Below are 14926 nucleotides of genomic sequence, written 5' to 3' on the forward strand. Positions count from 1 at the left end.
CCTAGTCTTCTCCAAGCTTGACTATGGTAACACATTGATCACCTGCACCCTAAAAACCTTTCTTATCCCCCTGAAATAAACACTCAAAAAGCAGCGGCCATACTCATCTCCAGGGAGGATTGCTATATCTACATTACTCCCTCCATCACAAAACTCAACGGGCTACCAATCGAAATGAGAAGTATATTAAAAATACCCTGCATTACCCATAGAGCTCTCTACCGTGAAAAACCCGTTTTCCCCGTGAAGAAACTGCAAAATTGGCCAAAATAGAACACCTTACTCGTAATTACACCCAAATTCAAGAAAGTAAAATTACTCACCTGTTCGTTCTCTGGGGATGCACCTAGAATTTGCAATGCCCTGCCGCAGGATCTTCGCACTACTCCATCTTTCCTCCACTTTAGGAAAAACCTCAAACTACTTATCCTCAACAAATACCTGAACCCTGCATCTTAAGTCAAACATATGTGGACACATCGCCCCCAACTCTTAATGAGCCTGATCATCACTACCTCTGGACAAAACTGTGCACTTACTCCTCTTACCCCTATACCAACGAGCCCTCGCTACCTCCGAACTCTTTCATCCATCCATTCACCCACCTACTGTTATTTGTATACTTTATATCGCATCATATTTTTACTTTGTATTCTCTCTCCTGTGACTCTTCCAGCGATTTCTGCTCTGTTCTCCCTGCAAATGCGGTTGTGCAAACTCTGTGAAGTGCTCCGATACCCTTTCATTCCCCACCTATTGTTATTTGTAAACAGTATATTACATCATTTTTTCCCTTCCATTCTCTCCTCTGTATTGTGACTTTTGCAATGATTTATGCACTTTTGTACTGCCTGTAATTGCTGCTGTGCAAACTCTTTGAATCGTTCTGATACCTGCGGATGAAATTCGCGCTATACAAAACTCGAAAAATAAATACAAAAGGTACTACTCCGATTGACTGTTGTAATTTTGAGGAATGGTTCTAATTTTTTTCCAAATTTTTTTAAATGCCAAAATGGTTTTAGCTTTTTTGTTTGTTTTGTTATGTCCGAACCATTCCTTACTGTATCTTTATTGCAAAGTCAACATGCTTTTTAGAAATTCGGATGGCAGTCAATAAAACAAACATTACATATTTAAATGTATAAACACTTAAGAGATTCAACAATATCTCATTATACTATTACACAAGTTTCACAATTTTGTAAAAACTATAATACAGTTATGCTACAAGTCAATAGGAACCTGCTTTCCTTTTCACATGATTTTGGATTTAACAGTTTGATTATTTCTTTTCATTTTAGCTCAACAGAACCACACTTCTAAATTAAACAAAAGGCTTTAGAAAATGTAACAAAATGTTTGGATGAAAACTCCTCTTTTGCTATGAACCCAGACAATTAAATTAACCTGGTGACAGTTAAATCACATTGTACAAGGCCTTAAACATAATAAAAAAAGTTGCCAGAAAATGGTCGGGCATTTTTAAGGTCATGGTAACTACTCCACAGAGACCTTAAGGTGCTACATTTTTAATCTGGGGTGAGCAGACAGAAAAAAATAAAACTAGTTCTATATGGATTTACTTAACAAAACTGAAGCAGCTAGTGGATTTAAATTACAGCTACACAAAACACTTGGAAACCCCCATTTAGTGTGGCTGCACAGAATGTTGAACTAGAAATGCTCAGCACTGCCTATTTAAAGGCTTAACGAAGAGCAAACCCAGATATGTGTTTTATGCTCAGAAATGCTATTACTATAGGGGAAGACCACCTGCACTTATTAGGACTAGAATTTAACATAACTAGCAAGGCCAGGAGTTGCCCATTGACCTTAAAAGAAACCAAAGAATCACTATTAATACGTAACTTTTTGGGTCTTGACAACAGATTAGTGTGTGGAGTATTGAAATATTATTCAAATACATTTTAAAATTGGTTGTTGGCAAATTAAGTGTGTGCAGTAACATTTCTGATTTTTTTTGACCGTCCAAGTTAATAAAATAAATAGCTGTCACAGCCAACCATCACCTTGGAAAGCTGTATTTATACATGCCAAAATGTTATCACTGCAAGGGCCCAAACCATATGAAAAGGAAAAATTGTGTTCAACAGTCAGTTGAAGATTTTTCTTACAGCTTCTTCCAAACCACTGTAATCATTACTTTCCCCAAAATACAAAAATACAACAATTCTTATTGAAATCTATACGTTGTTAAGTTTAGTACATAAAAAAGTAACATATTTACAAAATTATACAATTAAGAAAACCTCTGTACAAAAAATACATATAAATTCTTTGATCCCTCCATCACATTTTGTATTTCCGTTAAACAGTCTGGAGTTCTCGAACATAGGTGGGTATCCTCATGTGACACTGAGCCAAAGATACGGAAAATATGGGAAAGGCCACAGAAAAAAAGAGAATTGTTTTTGTTGATAACCAAACACTTCTTTCTTAAACAGTTCATTTGTGCCAAATTGGTTCCCACAGAGGAAAAGGTCCAGTAGATCAAAGAAAGTGAGCAATACATTTTGTTTTCTCACACAAAATATGAATGATACTGCTATCTTATCCGACCTCCCAAAGTGGGCTTGAATCCTGTATAAATCCATGTACAAGCCAATACATTTCCTATGATAGGATTTGAAGAATGTACACAATGCGTTTTGAATATTGTCAATAATATTATACTTTCTAAAGGAATCTGTCTACATACCCCACAACTGTATGTACAATTAATCAAGTTTTCCTGTGTGAAAGTAATTTGTGGGAGATTTATAACAATTCCATATTTGCTAGAATTGGCTGCGAGCAAAAAAAGCTGCATATACCATGAACATCATAGATTCTGTGCAAATTTGTCAAACATGTTAACATACCATAAATTACAATATAGGTTGTCATCAGTTATTTAAACCTTTTAGTTGACAGTCTCTCGCAATGTCTACTCAGGTTAACATTTAGTGTATAGAATGAAATGCATAGGCACACCCTGTGAAGATACTGTATGTTTGCTACAGTAAGTACACCTACATATAGTGAAAATAAAACATCTAGTGGAACATGAGCAGGCAAATGGAAAAAGCAGACTAACCGCTTTCAATCAGAACGATAAAAATAATAGACAGCATTTTTCAAAGGAAGTAACCTCTGATAAGACAAGGAAGCAGTAAGAAACACTCCACGCACAGGCATTGTATCAAACCGTTTAGAACACACTAAGTGTGGGTGGGAAAGTAAGGGCAAATATTAACTAAAAATAGCTCTTAGAACAAATGTTTCCAATCTTTTTAAAAACGGCATGTAACAAAAAGGCTAAAAGTTATCGTACTGAAACAACAGGATGGAAGAATACATTCAACAAAAGAAAACTAACCACCAAGATGCCGAATTTTTAGTAGTCAGCACTAAAGCTTGGGAGAAAATTACACGTTTATCTGAAAAACTCAACGATTGAGGAAAAACTCATGAAGGAGAATAGTTATTTCTCATCATTTAAAAAAGATTTGGTCACAGGATTTGTGTAGCAGTTGTTAAGCTGTACATGGAACTACAGTTTTTAAGAAGGGGGTCACAAGGACTCGCTTAACTTTGGAATTGGCCCTTTGAGGTACATTTATCAAAGTGACAGGGATTAATACTGAAGTAGCAAAATCAGAAACAGGACCAAGACAGCAGGACATTTCATACTGGTGAACTGGGCACTTTTATCATACAAAATATGTGTGACAGGGTTAAGGGGGATCAGTGTGAAAGTATTTGTGCTGCTTATGTTAGCAATGCAGGATCCTTAAATGTAAAATTACAGTTTTTCCTAAGGACCGGCGTTAGTTTTGAACCACAACCTTGATCTGCATGAGTGTGCCATTGTGTCTGGACTTTGCAAAGGTGTGGAAAATGATCAGAAGACAGACAAAAAAAAGGAGAATGCCAAGGACAACCAACAGAAAGATGCCATAGAAAGCCAACAGAAAGGATTAAATGCACTTATCTCTACACTTCTGAAGGATTGCCATTCATACTTAGTGCAATATGTTCAATCCATTCATCATCCAACCAATCATTCCACTCACCCAGAACCCAACCACCAACAAAATAATGATGAGGCAATGCATTCTATGTTTTGGGTTAAGTAGAATCTTAACAATATTAACAATCTATGTGTTAGCAAGTGTGGGAATTACCCCTTGGACTGCTTTCACAACATGAAAACTTAATTTACCTTTGGTAAATTTAGTAATTCCATCAATGCATCTTGTATTGGTGATAGGCTCAAGTGAGTGTTCCATTTCAAACAAAAAGAAATGAATAAGAGAAATGTTTTTTGGCTCATTTTGACTTTCTTTAAATAAATGATAAAAAGCTATTTAACATTCCTAAAAATATACAACTCCAAAATTAAATTTCATCTTCGCCAAGAACGAGACTCATCTTCATCTTCATCCTCGTCATCATCTTCATGCAGAAATAGCTCAGGTGGTTCAGTTTCCTATAATTGAAAATTGGTAAGTCAGTCTTTGTATAGAGTGAATGGAGAAATTGTAAAGTGATTTGGGGAGCAAATGTCATTTAGAAAAAGTTCAGTCAGGTCATTCTTTCTAACAACGACAAGTTCACAATGTATCGTACACAATTATATTTCTGTGTCAGGTGTTTTCAAAAACCATAAAAGATGTAATATCTGCAGATTTGGAGACATTTCTAATGTCTAGTAGGGATTACGATGGCACGTTTTGCAAGGTATTTTAAAATTGTCTGTTGCATACGGACAGCAACATTACTTTGGTGAAAGGTTTTATCATTTCATATTTTAAACCATTGTAATAAATCCCCACTGTTCTCAGGAAGTTGTGAAATGCAGAACAGCCTAGCAACAAGTTGTGAAATGCAGAACAGCCTAACAACAATATAATACGAAAGACTTGCTAATAATACACTCCCACCAGTAAGGGCATTAGGGATTACAGCTAACAAAGACGCTACTACAACACTGAACATGTCTTGACATTTCAATATGTTTACATGAGAAACACAGAGATGAAAGGTGAATACTAAAAACATACCAGGCCTTGACAAACTTACTCGCCAATTTGCTACGAAGAGTCAGATTTTATGAGGTCAAGCTATATTTAGGACCTACTCGCCCCTCTGTGAGCTGATAAACAGGTGTTCTGTTCACTCACAAAGTGAAGGAGAATTTTTAAAGATTCCTTTAAATATTGTTTTTATCTTGTTGATTTTATTCTGAGTTCAGAGACTGGGGCCAAAAGTCAGGTTACATCTACAATTATTTTTCTTTCTTTGACTGCAAGATTCGAGTATTTTGTAAAGTGAACTGACTGACAAACGTGCAGTACAAAAAGTGTGAAATGAAAGGTTGTATAATGTCATTTTTTTCTACTCACATTTAAATAGCTAAAAAGTGAACTGTACAAACATTTCAAAATAAATTTCAGTAGTTATGAAAAGCCCTTGTTTTGAAATTAGATGTGGTAAAACAATATTTGAATAGGATAAAAACAAATCAGAATACTTTACTTGGTGATGTGCAAATGATAAATATGGTTACTGAAAACAAATTTCTACAGATTGTTTATACACTATATAGGTGTAAAATGAAAACTGCATGTTAGTAGGAATGCTTTTGGCCATTTCAATGAAAAATGTGCTGCCTGTAAATGATAGTGCACTACCATCTCATGCTTTAGTAATAGATTTATTAAACATGAATTTTTAAAGATGAACTGAGAAACAATCCTGCCCCAGCTCAGATGGCAATGATATTAGTAAACTAAGATGCAAGTCAGGGGTTATATGTACCCTATATGTGGGCCAGATTACTATTATGCATGGAGCAAACATTTAGTCTATTAAATCAAACCAAATAGTTTTTTTTGTAAAAGCAGGAATGCTAAACTCATACTGAAAGGTGCTCTCATAAGTGATAAGGAAGAAAAAGGTGGCTCTGCAAAATAAAATATTTGCCTAGGGTGACATAATGAGACCAGTTTATGAGTAAAGTACATTACAGTTAGGTTGAGTAGATTCATGTACTATAAGTTAAAATTCTCTATCACAGCACTCAATTATATAGGGTTTTTCCAATCTATAGCATTTGCAGAAAAAAAAAACAAAGTTCTAAATGCCAGATTGCCAGCGAAATAAAGGCAGTTTGATGCGGATTGGTATGAAAACAGGCCCCATAACATACCAGTTTCAATAAAACATGGCTAAAAGTTTTGTTCCTCATATTCTTGCACATTTATATCATGAACTATCTGTTGTGATCGCCTCACCCAGCAATCTACGTATATGGTATTTCTATAATGCAAACCTAGCCAAAAGGTAGCATAGTGCTGTGCCAGATCTAAGACAACCATAAAGTCAACGAGTGATAGAAGAGGTAGCTGAATTGAGGTCTGTCAATGCATTGTGATGTATATAGCATTAGGTGAGTCTTCCACTCTTTCCCAAACAGAAAAGCCATTGGTGAAATCTTGATAGATGAATGCTGGTCCAGATCCTGGATACATAGAAGGAAAAGGCCTGTTTTTAATTTAATTTAATTTTTTATACTTCTTAGTCTGCAGTCTGATGGTATCATGCCTACGGCGTGCCGAGGACCACCTGAGGTGGTGACATTTTCTGCAACATAAGCCGGAGTGCTGTTAGTGACCGTTTTGTAAATGAAACAGCTTGTTTTGAAGATGTTGTGTCGCAGCAAGGGGAGCCAATGGGGTTCCATCAGGATAAGGGTTATGTCATCATAATTCTTCAGGCCCTAGATGAGAGCTGCTGCAGCATGCAAGATATTCTTAAGGGCTGCCAGTGTGGAGTCTGGGAGGATATGGAGCAGATCATTGCTACCATCCACCCAGCCAGGCTGCGGTCTGGTTATTACTACTCATCAGCGTTCTGAGCATAAACGAGAAAACTGCTGTACCTGGGATGAAATAAATTCGCTCACCGTTTCATGTAAACTTAATTGGAAAACATACTTTGTTTGATCACGCTTTGAATTCAAACCTTTTGCTCTTGCGAAGCTGAAGAATCAGACTGGACGGATCCTTCCTCTGTTTTGACAATGTAGTGGTGACAGGCAATTTGAATATTTGGTTAGAAACCCTTACACATTTTTTTACAATATTACCCTCCTGAGGATTTGGCACAGCTTTGTTACTATGCCCTCTACTGTAGTGGGGCATTTACTTGAACCCTATTGTTTAATAGTGAATTAGACGGAAGATCGGACTGACAATTGCGAAGCCTTTATGACAACTGAAATGCCCTGGCATCTCTCGCAGAGTGTGACGTTTCCAACTAAAGAATGAGGGAAGAGACATACAGAAATGGGTTACTTACTTATAACTCCAGTTCTTCAACTATGGCATCTTTCATAGATTAACATGCTTGAATAATTGCAAGACATCAGCCTGGGAATCATCAGTACTTTAAAATATCAATAAACGGTGTTAAAATGGTTACATGCTCAAAAGTGTTTGTTCAGTGATACATTAATTTTTTTTTTTATTCTGAACTTCAGCCAATGAGGGAACTGTACTCATTGTTTCAATCTCACTAGAAGCCACCACAGCTCAGATTTCACAGTACACATGTCCAAGAGACGCACTCTAGTTGCAGATTCCTTAACTTTGAATTCTCCCCAGTCGCCAGATTGGATCCAGAATTTTTCCAGCAGTACCTCTGCACGCCGGGGAACGGCGTCCTACGGCTCCGTGGTGATGTCATCTCTGGATAAGACGTCAGTGGAGCCATACAAGTCCCCTCCGGCGTGCAGACGTAAGTTTCTTCTGTGAAACCTTCAGCGTCAGAACGCGGAGCCACAATATTAACTGGTTGTGGAAACTGTGTGCCAAAAAAGATCCAACATCTTTGAAATAATAATAATGAAGAAACATCAAATGGTATGTTAATACCAGACATAGATCTTAAAGAAACCTCCGATAAAATAAAATAAAAACACAGGGCTACATGAAACCCTCTGTCCTGGAAATTAACCTCCATATGAGGGAAGAGACTATACACTCTATAGACCATTCTTCAACGGTAATGAACGGTATGGCAATTGCCAAACACAAACTACAACAACACCAAGCTGTATGTTGAACCACACCACTACGTGATATATTGACAGTACCAATGTCGAAGTATGAAAACACCAAGAAGACTTTCAGAGAAAAAGACAAATTAACACTTCTCACTGGTGTGTCAACCAGAGGGAAACACCAACCCCCACACTTCCAACCATTCACACTTGGAAATGGATGGTGGTGCAACATCTAAACAAAAACTAAGTTGCCAGGCCAAATGATTTGTCTAGCCTCAACATCGATTGAGATCATGATCACTGGTATATAAACCCAGTACTGAAAGGGTATAACTTTCGCAGGGAAGGTAGGATGGGCAGGGCTTTAAGGAATCTGCCGCTAGACTATGTCTATGCCAGATATATCATTACTGAAGGTAAGTAACTTTTACATTTGATAGAGACATCTAACCGCAGATTCCTTAACTTTGAATTAAATACCATAGGTCTGCAAACTAATCCTACAAAAGTTCTAGAACTAGCCAGTCAGAACTAACCACTGATCAAATGTATGTAGGAATAGCAGAACAAGAGCTTGGCTCAATAGAATCTATGATCAATGTCACAGAACATATAAATAAAAAACATCCCTACAGGTCCGAGCGAATCGGCCCTTGAAGCAAAAGGGTTGAAAAACGTGAAGAACCATCTGTCAGAAGACCCCTGTCCCCAAAAGGGGCAAGAAAACTCGATGACCAAAAAGGGTCCAATGCATGATAAAAATCATATAATTTGCATTGTTCATAACAAAGACTCAGAGAAAGAACTGCTCTGATAAAATCCCAAAACAGGACTTTCATAACTAATTTCCCAAAGGGAAAAATTAATGACAATACCTTATCACCAGATACTCCGATTGACCCAGCAATTCACAGAATTTCACTGGCCAATAACTACTACGAGAAGGCAAGAACATATAAAGCTTGCCTCCGTACAACCTTCAGTGCCATAGTCCTACAGACAGAACACAATTTTAAGCCCCGATTAAGCTCAAACATCAAGGCAAGCGAGAAAGAAAATCAACCGCATTTTCGATAAGAACCTTTTTTTCCCTTAAAAAAACAAAAACAAATATGTAAAACATATAATGCAGTCATGTATACTCTATATACACAAGAACTAACTAGAACTAACTAGAACTGAGAAACCAGTTCCACAAAGCGCTTTCTAATAATATTGAAAAACGGTAACGCACCTCAAAGTGCTGGCCTAAACATCTTATAAAATAAATCCTTGTCAACAACAGGTATATACAACACCTGTGATACATGACAATATATGAAACAAAGCAGCACATTTTATTATGTATACACCGTATACCAAAAACCACTCTGAAATGAGAGGTTCTGCAAAAATACACAACCCAGAGAGAAAAGGGGGCATTACGTCACCAATACAACACCGTAGGTGACTTGCCATAAGAAAATGCTGTCTGTCAAATGGTGGCCTGAAGAATTGACACCACAAGAAACAACAGTCATGATTCCTCATGAGATGGAAGATGCTGAAAGTAACAAGTATTTCCTTTGCAGAAGACATGAAATGTGGACCAGACAGAACCATGTATATCAAAAACATATAGGAAAAAAGAAAAGCCTATTGTAAAATAGTCTCAAAGACTTTCGTGGACGATTGCCAACCAAATAAACGTAGGTCATCAGACAAGTTGGACCAACCCTTGTATCACACACCTTTGGCTGCCAACTTACTGCACCACAAAGTGGAGCAGGGATAGTGATTGCCTGCATTAGAGGACATATTCATGTCTACACTAGACACTGCTCCTTTACCTTAAAGGAAGAACTCACAAGCAAATGGCATCTAAAAGTAAGCAAAGTATAAACTCTGAACTAGAGCAAAGCTCAGACGTGCTCAATCTCTTCGAAGAATTGAAGCACTCATAATAAATACGTAGTCCGCTCAAGAAGAGAATACAAACTGCACTGAATACCCTGGTTAAGAGAAACCATAGAAGCGTGTAAATGTAACAGACCTCCCCCCCCACTTCCCTATAGTTTATCACAAGAAAAAATGAGCGGTTATTATCTCACTACCATAGTCCTCAAGAGATCATAAAACGAAGTCCAAGAAGGACTAAACTGTATATCAGAGATCTATAGTATAGAAATAAGACTACAAAAGTAGCATTTCTGAAGAGCTTTACAATAGCAACCAATTCTCCAAGTAGAGTAAGTCACATACCCAATAAGGGGTATAACCTCTTGAGACTAGGGTCTTCATCAGGTTAAAACGAAATAATAAACCAGCTACACAGCTGTGAATACCATCCGGAGATTAAAAAAGTCAAACCCGGAGACAAATCTTCTCATTATATGCAAAAAGTAGTGCTTAACACTTCAGCACTATAAGATATAGCAGAGGGAGGAGATAATCCTTAAACATAAGAAACACAGCAGAGGATACATAAGAAATAAATACAAGACCTGATATGGTAAAATTACAAATGGCCAGCATTGAGATGTTGTACCATAGAATCAGCATGGCTGTCAAATAAACAGGCTCCATCGAAGGGCAGGTCTTTCAAACTCTCCCGAACATTATCAGGAAATCTCGAACCGCGCAACCAAGCGGGTCTACGAAGAGTAATTGATCGAACCATAGCTATGCCAATAGAATCTGTTGTGTTCATCGCCGATTTAATATTAAACTTTGCCTCTCACGGCCACCCTGCGCAAGCTGAGAGAGTTCACCTCTGATCCCTTCAGGAAGGGAAGGAAGCAGTTGGTTGAGAGTCCCACAATGTATAAGAAGCCCTTCATAAGACACAAGATGTGTTCGACGACTTCAAGGCCGAACTAGTCGACACAAAGATTTTCAACCACACATCTCCAACCACCTAGACTCTCTACCTGGCGGAAGCAAAGGAGAAACCTCAAACTTGGCAAAGCTGTAGTAGCTGGCACAACAAATCCTTTAGCAGTAGGGTGTAGAGAAATACAAGCAACGTCGTCCGGAGCAGGACGATGACGATAAGAAATGGCGCAATCAACAGAAATAGTACCCAGGAGAATGTCATACAGAGGCTCTCCATAAGGTAATAAAGGTTCAACACCTGTGCCACCCTAATGATGCAGATCCAATATTGGATCAGATGACTAAGTCACCGACAGAAGCTGCAATTTTAGGATTCCAGCAGCTCTCTTAATAGCTTCAGTGAAAGCTGAACTAGCCTCTGTCGCCATTCGAAAGCAGATCATAATTAGGAGACGGTTGCATACTACTATCTCCACTAAATGTCTTCAAAGATCCTCCAACCTGAGGCTGACCAAGACCAACCAAGCTGTCAACGTCACCCATGTCTGCAGAGTCTTGCAAAACTGGAGAAATAGCAAAATAACCAGCCTCATCATCAATTTGTAAAGTAGAAGGTGCAGGAACTGCAGTGGCTATAAGCGGCGTCTCCAGGGTCGTATTGACATGCACCATGAATGGTTTCTCGGGCTTCGTGGCCACCTCATCAGATGCCACCGATGTCACAACGGGAAACCGCAAGGGACTGTGTCTCGATGTCTTAATGACTAGGTACAGAGTAGAAGTCCTCCACTGACGCCGAGGGCAAACCCTCCGACATGCTCCAGATCAGAGTCCCTTCAACCTCTTTAGGTCCCAAAGGCGCACTAGGGGGAGGTGCTGACCCAAAGGAGGATTGCAGAGCCTGAAATTATGCCTGTATCTGGGTTATAGTCGCCCCGGATCCAAGATAAGGAGGGAGGCTTGGAGTAGATTCCTGCGCTACAGCCTCGGGTAAGGAATGGGAGGAACCAGCAATGACGTCCCGACTTCGTGAAGCCGAAGATCTCCGTGACCTCGATCCCTTCTGATGGGATTTCCGCTACTTGGACGAGCGACGTCCATAGAAACAGCTCCTTGAACAGCCCTCGCAGGATCTTCAGAGCAGGAAGGAGATCATCGTCACCTAGACTGCGATAGGGAGAGCTGCGCCATCAGCAACTTCATTCGCCGTTCACAAAAGGGCTTCCGCTTCAGCCTCTTAAAGGCGTTGCACTCCGCAGAGTCCTGGTGCTCTCCTAAGCACCACTTACAGATGGAATGCGGATCCGTAGCAGATATCTGCGAGTACAGGTCTTGCACGTCTTAAAACCCAAAGGCATAGGCACACTGTTCCTAGATGCAAAAAGACGTCAAAGTAGAACAAAAACGTAAGGCCCAAGGAACCGCATCTCCGGATCGGCGTTGCAGCGCGGAAAAGAAGAAACTGACATCCACGCGCCGGAGGGGACTTTTATGGCTCCACTGACGTCATATTCGGAGACGACTTCACCGCGGAGCTGTACGACGCCCCAGTGCACAGAGGTATTGCTGAAAACCTACCGGATTCAGTCTGGCACCTGGGAAGAACTTAAAGTTCAGGAATCTGTGGTTAGATGTCTATCAGATGATAAATACTTTTTTATTCTGTTGGATGCTTCTTTTTTGCAGATTCCACACTTTTTTTTTTTTGCAGAGTTTATATAGCACGAACTAGACCCGAACCGAATCAGGTATCAGAGCGCTTTACATAGCACCAGTTACGTTACATGAGGACACACTTTCATTTTTTTTTTTTTTTTTTTAGGCACGGGGAGATTAAGTGATTTGCCCAGAATCACAGGAGTTTTTGGCGTCGTTACCGAGACTCTAACCCAGATCCCCAGGTCCGAGGTCGAGCGCCTTAGCCGTTAGGCCAATTCCTCTCCCCTACTTTCTGAATACACAGAGAAACAATACCCAGCAGAAAATGGGACTGGGTAGCAAAGAAACCAAGAAAGTAATACAACATAGCCCATTCAAAGTATCAACCACTGTGCACCTGAGCTGTGACGCAAAAAGAATTACCACATGGCTACCTGATAAAATAGCTAGCAGGAGATGTCAGTTTTGAGCAGAAGCCACCATGGCCCCCATGGAGTGGACACACATGCCAGCAGGAAGTCTTTTTTGGCCAAGATGTAAACCTGCTTTATGCAAAGAGTAAATATGAGGTCATGTGCTGGGTTACTATTCCGCTGTCTTGACTCCAGCAAAGCCCAACAAGAAGTGATCATCAAATGTCCTCCTGTGTGCTGTTGATAAAAGATACCTCATGGCTTGGATCCATATTTGGCAGGTGCTCCTCTTACTTATTAGGATCATAAGGAGGAGTAACAAAGAATGGTGATGGACTGGCTCATGAGGAAGGGAGATCACTTCCAGGGAAAAAGGAAAGGTGCAATGTACCAGTTTGTCTATGAAAGATGGCTGGACTGAAAGGGCTTGTAGTTAAGTAACTCAACGGCCTAATTCAACACCATCAGGAATAGTTTTTTGTGTCAGTAAATGCATCGGACAACTGTGCAGGAATGTTAAGACCAGATTCAAATCCCACTCCATAAACATAAATGGCATAGGAGAGAACAAATAAAGCAAATCATTTAGATAACACGCCACCAAAGGAGATTTCAAAAGGAAGGGTAAGCTGGTAGACAGCAAAAATAAATTTTTATTGTGGCGACAGCCAAACACAGCAGTATAAGGGACAGTACAAAACATAACAAAGGCGAGAATATAAAGGTTTCAAAACCACCAACTCACACAAAGTAACAAACTTTGATCAGTGGTCCGCATAAACTTTGTAGAAGGTTTCCTGGACGCAAGAAATACATAAAACGTCTCTATTTTACATTGCTCCATTTCCATACATATAGCATGAAATTACTGGGAGGTAGGACCAAGCAACCCTGCTATGAAAGCAGGTATGGTGTTTGTGGAAGAGGGAACGGTTCCAGCAGATCAGAGTCTCAATACTTTTTGCCTATCCTGGATTGATCAACATCAGCTGAGCTAGGTACTCCTGCATGTTCTGCGGTACCTTTGACAAAAAAGGGATTCAGCAGGAATGAGCAAAGCAGAAGGCATCCTTCAAGACACCATTCAGAGTGAAGTGTATTCTTGTTCCAGGCCGTTACATAGAGGCATATATTTCTGGAGAAAATCATGTCCAACACCTCGGGATTGAGTTCACATGTATGCTCTCTAGGGAAAAATAGACAAGGTGCATATCTCCTCACACTGATGGAGCCCGTAAGATGGGCCACCACTACAATGATGCCCTTCTGCAGAGCTCTCAACATAAAAGGCCTGTAAAAACAAGTTCCAGGAACCCACAAAACCCAGATTGTTGTTAAAGTTGTCAAATGTCTGTAACTAAATTTTTGGATGGTATTCCCTGAAACAGAATTGAACAGGATCTGCAGGGCAAGGCACACAGCCAACAGCCTCAACACATTTAAATGCATCTGTTGCTCCAACATGGACCAAATGCCTAGTGTACATATTATCCAGATGGGCATCCCAACAAGGAGGTGTCCTTAACTAAAGTACCTTGCAACTGTAGGAGAAAAAGGGTGATCAGTTATTAGGCTTAAGGGGCACATCACCAATACAGTAAATATGGAAAACTGGAAAATCTGAACCCAAGCCAAAAGTATCTCCTTGTGCTGAAGTCACAGGTACCTTAGTTATCACTGAAGGGTCCCTATAAGCCACTTATAACAGTATGCAAAATGCCATCAAGTCTTAATGTCCCTGGCCGTGCGTTGGTAGATAAAGGTAGGTGTCCTAGAAATCCAGAAACACCAACCAACCTGCATTAAGGACCAATAGAACGTGGCTAAGTTCAAGAGACGGATCCAAAATTGGTCTGAGCCTCCTCCAGGAACAGGGGACTTGAAAAGAGAAGGCTGATCAGGAAGCCTTAGGAAGGCTGAAATGGCAGAGAGGTAGCCCTTGATAGGGCCGAGAGCAGAGCCGTGC

General features: G+C 39.7%; 1 protein-coding gene across 4 annotated transcripts in view; it reads right to left on the reverse strand.

The window, feature by feature from the left end:
* Positions 1-954: 954 nt before the first annotated feature.
* RBM27 (RNA binding motif protein 27) overlaps positions 955-14926 on the reverse strand; it is an 870586-nt gene continuing 856614 nt past the window's right edge. For all 4 annotated transcript variants that reach the window (XM_078653046.1, XM_078653045.1, XM_078653044.1 and 1 more), the window contains one exon: positions 955-4495. In XM_078653046.1, the coding sequence (XP_078509172.1) occupies positions 4412-4495 (84 nt within the window). In that variant the 3' untranslated portion in view covers positions 955-4411. The remainder of the gene's footprint in view (positions 4496-14926) is intronic.

This window comes from Lissotriton helveticus, chromosome 7 (assembly GCF_964261635.1).
Source record: "Lissotriton helveticus chromosome 7, aLisHel1.1, whole genome shotgun sequence".
Lineage (NCBI taxonomy): Eukaryota > Metazoa > Chordata > Amphibia > Caudata > Salamandridae > Lissotriton > Lissotriton helveticus.